We start from the raw sequence: 7,053 nt of genomic DNA, 5'->3' as shown, positions 1-7,053 counted from the left end.
CCACAAAGCTCATCGACAGCTGAAAAGAGAGATATGGCACTAGAGAGGACACATGTTTAGAGCGACATCAAGCAGCAGTTCCTTTGGCAAACTCTATTCAGCGCTTGCCATACAAGCATTACCTCGGCCAGAAGCACAAAGGCATAACACTTCCAAACACTTCTAGCATAATAGAGAGAATCCAGGATTCATCTGACATATTAATGAAGCACAACATGAAGGGAGATTAAAAACTAATCTCCACCAGTGGTTTTCCTTCCCACTGAACAGTTTAATTGGACACAACAACCGACCAGAAGCTGTGCCGAACTGACCCATTTTGAAGATGGAATTAAGGAACAGCTGTCAGGTTTTCTCTCCTGTTTATTAGCCTGATGGTGTTTGCAGTGAAGTGCTGAGGCTGTAGCAGCCTGTGGCATCTTGACTGGCGTGCCCACTCTGCCAAGTTAGCACATGACCTCTGAACAGCTGAAGGTCACAAAGAGTTACCCTCAACTCGCTCTGCTCCAAAGAGCTCTTGTGAATCTGTTTATTCATACTAACTCCACGCAAACTACCTAAGATTGACCGTGGCAAATTTCCTAAGCTCTACTTCAAAGGGATTCTATGCTGGAAGCTAAGCAGGGTTAAGCGTTTTGCTAGTTTTGCTAAACAAGCACTGTGCAATGCGATTGTTCGGAAGAGCTTTCAAAATCACACAGGCAGCACTGCCTCCTTCTACTGACCACAAGAAACTCATCTCCCTTTTCAGACAGAGCACACACTCAGCAACAACCCCTCAGCGAAACCCTGATCTTATTTCCATGACTATGAAGAATGGTGGAGCCCATGAAAAAAAAAAAGGGTACAAACTGTACCATGGTCCAGTGCTGAGAGGCAATCAAAGGAACACCCCTCCTTCGATCTCCAGACCAGAAGGGAACAGGCGCACAAAGGAGACATTAAATAAATGAAAGCAGCGCGCAGTTTCCCTGGCCTATAGACACCTTTCATGTGCCGAGCTGTTTGGCAAGACGTTCCGGGGACTTTCGCTGATCGTAACATGCAGCTTTCCTTCCCCAGCACTGGAGAACAAACAAAAACAGGGCCGGCTTTTGTGAAACCATGGCGTGCGATGGCAGCACCTTTTTAGCAAATTGAATCTCGGAATATTGGTATTACGGCTGAGGCACTCGGAGATTCACCAGAGCGGTGGGAAAAAATAATAAAAAATTCACCGATCAGCTATTTTTAAAAATCCAAAAAAGATGGACCCAGCGTGTTCCTGATGCTTTGTGATGCCTCAGAGGCCCGACATTTTCCTGCAGGAGCTTAATGGCGTGTGCGCCAGTCTTGACACTGGCGTTCAGCCCGAGTCCAAGGTGCCAGTCACAAGGCGCGACAGCCCTCTGCACAAGCCTGACATGCTTTGCCCACGCTTCCACTTCCCCTTCGACGAGGGCGCCCAGCGCATCTCGGCGCTCCTTAAGATGGGTGGCCGCGCTCGGGTGTATTTGCTGGGTGCGTCCTTCCCGCAGCTGCCTACTGAATTAAGCCCCAGCAAACAAACCATTATTCTTCCTTAGCGCATGGATTACATGTGAGGAGGAGAGAAAAGGAGAGAGAGAGAGAGAGAGAGAGAAGAGACAAAAAGACCATCTTTCTCTATGCAGCACCCAGCAATCCCTCATGGCTGAACTTGGGAAGAAAAAAAAAAGCTTGCTAAAGATTTTCCAAATCTCACAGCAATGTGAAATTAATGAGGTAACTCCCAGAGGGACCTCCATCACAAATACTGCCGGCAAGTACGCAGCACGACTCAGAAGGGGGCTCTCTGCCCCCAGCTGAGTGCCAGACTTGCCATCAGCTGCCAAAGCAAGACAAACCATCCGTTTGAGCCAGTCTCTTTGGGGGGGGGGGGGGGGTTGGGGGTTGGTTTCCCATGTGATCATGTGGGTTGCTTAAGAGGGGACACACACAGCTTGCAGGAGCCACAGGCAGCAGCGACTCAGCATAGTGCATGACCACACCTGAAGGCTAGGGTGCACAGGGTGACCATGAGCAGCTCCCCAGCCAGGCTAAGATGGCCGTCACGGGGTATGAGGTGTAGCCGGGATGGTCCGAGGCCTAATCCATCACTCCCGGCCTCTCCTGGCAACAGCGTGTATCTTTTCTTCACTATTTATTTGGCTGAGATTGCCCTCTGGACATCTCTGACAGGTACCATGATATACTGCACACCAACCTGTGGCCTATATTAGAATTTTATCAGCCTGTGGCCTCACCGTTTACTGTTAGCTGGCATTAACACATCTTATCGAAGCAAGTGATTATCCACAACTTACAAAAAGTTATGTTCAATCCAAGCACATGCGCATACATACACAAACACACAAACACACACACACACATACGCACGCACATGCACACACACACACAGCAAAGCTTTCCATTTCCATGTGATGTCCTTTTGTTATATGCAAATATAATATTGTACTGTGTTCCAACAATACATAGCAGTCAGGTAAATTTTCACAATGTGAAACATCAATCCTTTTAAAATTCTTTGTGCATTAAGCTAAAATGCCAAGTAATGCCAAATTCACACAAGTAGAGTGAAGTCAAACAATAAAACTGAAGAACAGGCCATAAACATGATGAATCAATGTGATATAACAGGAGCATTTAAAATGCTGGACGTGTGGATATCTGGCGGCAAATTTTAAATTTATTAATTTATTATCAAGTAAAAACTGGCTATGTCCTGGGATAATGAAGAAAAAGAAAATGGATACAACTGCACAAAATGGCTACATCAGTGCTAAGAGATCATGATTTTATCGTCATACTCTCTAAACTGAATACAGTGGGATATTCAATTGTTGACATTTCCACTGAAGTTGCCATTTGTTAAATGCTGTCGACTGATGATCTGTGATAGTATCTTTGCGCAACAAGTCTAACACCTGCTGTTCACTTTGCACTCGACTGAGACAAATGAATCATCAGCTCAGACACAGCAAAACAAAAGATATATACACACACGCGCGCGCGCGCGCACACACACACACACACACACACACACACACACAGGCCTAATGAATATATCTGACATAAAAAAAGCTTATGCGGCCTACATGAGCCAGACAGTCGGAGAGGCGGGATTCACTATCGAAATAATGGTATATTAACGGCATTAGAAGGGTACATTTCGTTCGATGGATTACTGCTGACTATGCGTTTGGACGCCTGATCTTAACACTATTCAATACTCTTCTGACAATGCACTGTGGCAATTCTGCATGCTTTCGGAAGCATCGCATGGAACTTCTCTGTACAATCAGTTTCAGACGTATGAGACGCAGTCTAGTTCTGTGTGAGCTCCAGACTACACTTCTAAGAGCGACCCTTGTTATTCTCCGCGCATGACAGCGGAAACATAAATTCCGGGGTTCGTCGAATAAGGTGCGAATAAATTAAATTAGTCCATCCTAAAAAACTATTCACAAGCAATAAGAGACAGCGAGTGTGGTGATATGGAGTGTGCGCATAACGAGTATAGCTACAATAGACGCCGTTCACTGTTTACGTTACTGTGCCCGTCAATCTGTAGAGCGAACTTCTCGCACCTTGTCGCCGTAGTCTCCGCTTCCTGAGGCCGAAGATTCGCACTTTGGAGAAGATGTCGACAAGGTTTCCGTTGCAAAGACCCTTGTTCTTGTTCGGGCTTTTCCTCCTCCTGTTCGTGGAGGGACGGTCTAGATGCTGCTCCCGCGCCTGTCTCTTTTGCCGGATCAAACCGCTGGCAATTGCCGCTGCCATGTTTCAAAAACTGAACTGTTTAACTCTGTACACAAAGCACAGACGACAACCTCCTTCAGTGTCCGCGCTCTTGATCACTGTCCCATATTTACGGTGGTTTGCTCTGCCCTCGGTGAGACTGGTGTATTAATTGATATTATTCAGTAATGCCCGGAGAACGCAAATGACGAGGAAAAAAAGACTCTGTGCTGACATAATTGATGCAAAAGTACCTCTCGGAGGCTAGCGGTTCATGTTCTCCTTAAGGCTCATCCAGTTTCCAAAAACATCTGTTTTAGAACTCGCACGAAACGGTTCACTTCTCATACCTGCATACTGGTTTTTCGGCGAAGCGCTTAGACGATTATGACTTCGGTTCCAGGCACGTCGCCTGCTTTACCTACATTCGGGTGTGATGTGTCCGCAACTTTCCTCTCTTTTTGTCCGGCTTTTCAGCTTTTGGGAGTCAGCACCCTGGACAGCGACGTCCACGCCGAATGTTGCGCCCGCCGCCGACCAAACAAATGCCGTTTTCTTCTAATTATCGTCCACCTTCTCCCAAGTGGAGCTCCGCGACGAGTACCTCTCCGATCACATACTCACCAAGTTTAGCGGCAATGTACTTTTCACAAAACGTGCACTCATCTTGGAAATATTCAGCATTTGCGACGATTGCTAGTCGCAATGACAGGTGTAACAATGACGCGCCGTGGCAAGTTTGAACGAAGGAATTATGATGTCTTTAGGATATCCAGACACTTCTTCTGATGTCTCTTCAAACGATCGTCCCCAAACATTCATGGTTTAACTCGGCCGGAGTTTCAGAAATGACATGCATCATTTTCTTTTCCTTTCAGTCAGTCGAGGAGGGAAAAAAAATGTAAGCAACACTGACCCGGCTGTAATGAAAATGACGTCTGCCTCGTGTATCCTACAAATAAATAAACTCGAGACGCTTGGAGCGTCAAACACAAAATGCTTATCGAGATGATTTCTTTATTAGAAAGGCAAACGCTTGGCACGGAAAGGAAAAAAAAAAGACAAGCGCCGAACGCGTTTGTTTTCACCTCAAGGCAAGAGCATACTTGCGTCTGTAACTCCCGCGCGAGGGGGGGGGGAAAGGCACTCGCTTTCCGTCTCGAGCACAGATCAATGCATCTCCGGCATCAACAAGTCTTAACGACTAACTCCTCCTTTGCCATGATTTCAAAGGGGAGAGAGAGAACCCAACCTTCGCCTACAAGCAGAACAAGCATGTTTCTCAAGGAAGTAGCTTTCCAGTATACTGTGAGCTGATAACGCTTACACAGCCATTTTATAACAGACACCTTTAGTCAAACGAGGTGTCAAACGAGAAGTCGGTCACAACAGAACGTTTATTAAACAGTCACCAAATTTACTTAAGATAATATTTTATTAATTTTAATATGGGCTTCACATTTTTAATGAGATTGCATTTTACTGTTTGTCATAGAACACACTAAAATGATTCTTTCGCTGATTCTTTCAATAATAACAGAGTCAATCATGGATTAAGTAAACATAAGAGCAAAAATGCAATGTGGCTTACTATTAAAACACCTTGAGCTCATAAACTCGTGTGACACTACGTGTAGTCACTACTGAAATCCTACCAGGAAGAGTTTCTGTTTAATCATTTGACTTAAGAGGGAAAGCTTCAAGGAAAACAGTTGCTATGGCTGCTCCAGCCGACTCCTGGTGCTCGGAAATTAAATTCAGTACTACGGACAGCGCCTCCTCCTGCTTGAGAAAACAGGTAGCGAGTAGCACAGCGAACGATGGTCAAAGCCTACGACTGACCGCCCATATTACCCATACAGCGTACACGTGCTGTATTTCTGCTAGGAATGAATAATCGGAATTTCTCACCCTTTGTTTGTCGTGCACTCTCACACTCACCTGTGGTTAAGCATACAATAATGAATTCCGAGATAAGAGGTGACGTGCCAAGTTAATATCATGGCCCAATAATCCCGGGTATTTTCTCATTTAGATCAATATCACGGAAAAAAAACTCAATCACAGGCAAAGAAATAAAAAAAAACTCAAGAGAGCCATCTGCTGTTTGTCGCAGTAGAGGAATATCCGGCTAAGCTTGGGGACCGTGACAAAGATCGTTCTTCACGGCTCATCGGCCGTACCAGGCTCGAGACTGCTTTTACAACATCGCAAACCCGTGCAAAAAAAAAAAAAAAAAAAAAAAAAAAAAGCGAGCAAAACATACTCACCTGTCACTAATTATAACATACAGGCCTGCCAGTAACTCTAACGTACCAAAACATGTCACTCATATGTGCAGCCTGCGCCGTAGTCTGTTTCGCATGAAAATTAGCACTACGTGTCGGTGCGTGCGCGGGAATTAAAACTCCGTCTTGGAGCGTGTGTGTATTGTTCCATTTAAACCACCATTATCTGCTTACACGTAGCGATAGGTAAGTCCGAGCCCCCTCCTAGCCGCAATCTTTAAAGCATATTTTAAACAAAGCCATTTTAAATAAGGCCATATCGCTGCCAAAATACAGCAACTTTTTTTTTTTTTTATTATAGATCGGACAAATTTATATGCACGTCCACCTATTTTTTTCCTTACGAATAAGCAAATCCCGAAGCGGGATAATGGGACAGGAACGTGTTGTATTCCTCATTCGTAGTTGTGATGACTTTGAAGCAGTGCAGTTTGCTTTCCTACCAGCAGCGGACACTGTCAGCTCAACAATGACACTTTACACAATATGAGCTTGACCGTGCTGCACAGAGGATATTCAAGAGGCAGCCTTCCTGCCCACCGAATGTCACCGCATCTTTACGAAGGAAAATATGACTTGGGGGGAATCCTTCACTGCACAATCGAGGCATTAGCAACGCCCTTCCTGTAACTGAGCCAGGAACGTCCAAATAACATAATTGTAACGTTGGCCCGAGTGCCGCTAGGCGCGGAGCAGGATGCACAGACTCCCTTGACGCTGTGGAACATTTACTGACATGTAACACAAACGACTACATAAACATCGACGATGGCTAACGCAAACATACACCGACACTAACAATGACCAACACTGAGGCGCACACTGACGGCGGTTTAAACAGACAGACAAACAGTCAACGTTAAACCCCGTGCAGGTGCGCTCTATCACGGAGGGCGTGGCTACTTACAAGGGTGACCCCCCCCCGTACCACGTGACGGGGGGGGGCGTTCCGTGACAATAATTATCTTTATGGACTGTATTATGACAGGTATAAAAGTCTAAATGT

At 45.5% G+C, this 7,053-nt stretch overlaps 1 protein-coding gene across 3 annotated transcripts in view; it reads right to left on the bottom strand.

The window, feature by feature from the left end:
* fgf14 (fibroblast growth factor 14) overlaps nucleotides 1-7,053 on the bottom strand; it is a 101,101-nt gene that overhangs the window by 31,487 nt on the left and 62,561 nt on the right. The window contains exon 1 of one of the 3 annotated variants that reach the window (XM_035522810.1): nucleotides 3,609-4,223. The exons of the other annotated variants lie outside the window; for them this stretch is intronic. Coding sequence (XP_035378703.1) covers nucleotides 3,609-3,801 — 193 coding nt within the window. The 5' untranslated portion in view covers nucleotides 3,802-4,223. Of the gene's footprint in view, nucleotides 1-3,608; nucleotides 4,224-7,053 lie in introns of those variants that run through there. 3 annotated transcript variants of the gene reach the window in all.

The sequence above is a fragment of the Electrophorus electricus genome, chromosome 25, assembly GCF_013358815.1.
Source record: "Electrophorus electricus isolate fEleEle1 chromosome 25, fEleEle1.pri, whole genome shotgun sequence".
NCBI classification, from domain to species: domain Eukaryota; kingdom Metazoa; phylum Chordata; class Actinopteri; order Gymnotiformes; family Gymnotidae; genus Electrophorus; species Electrophorus electricus.
The sequence above is the reverse complement of the archived record's forward strand: the minus strand, read 5'-3'. Positions and strand labels throughout refer to the sequence as shown.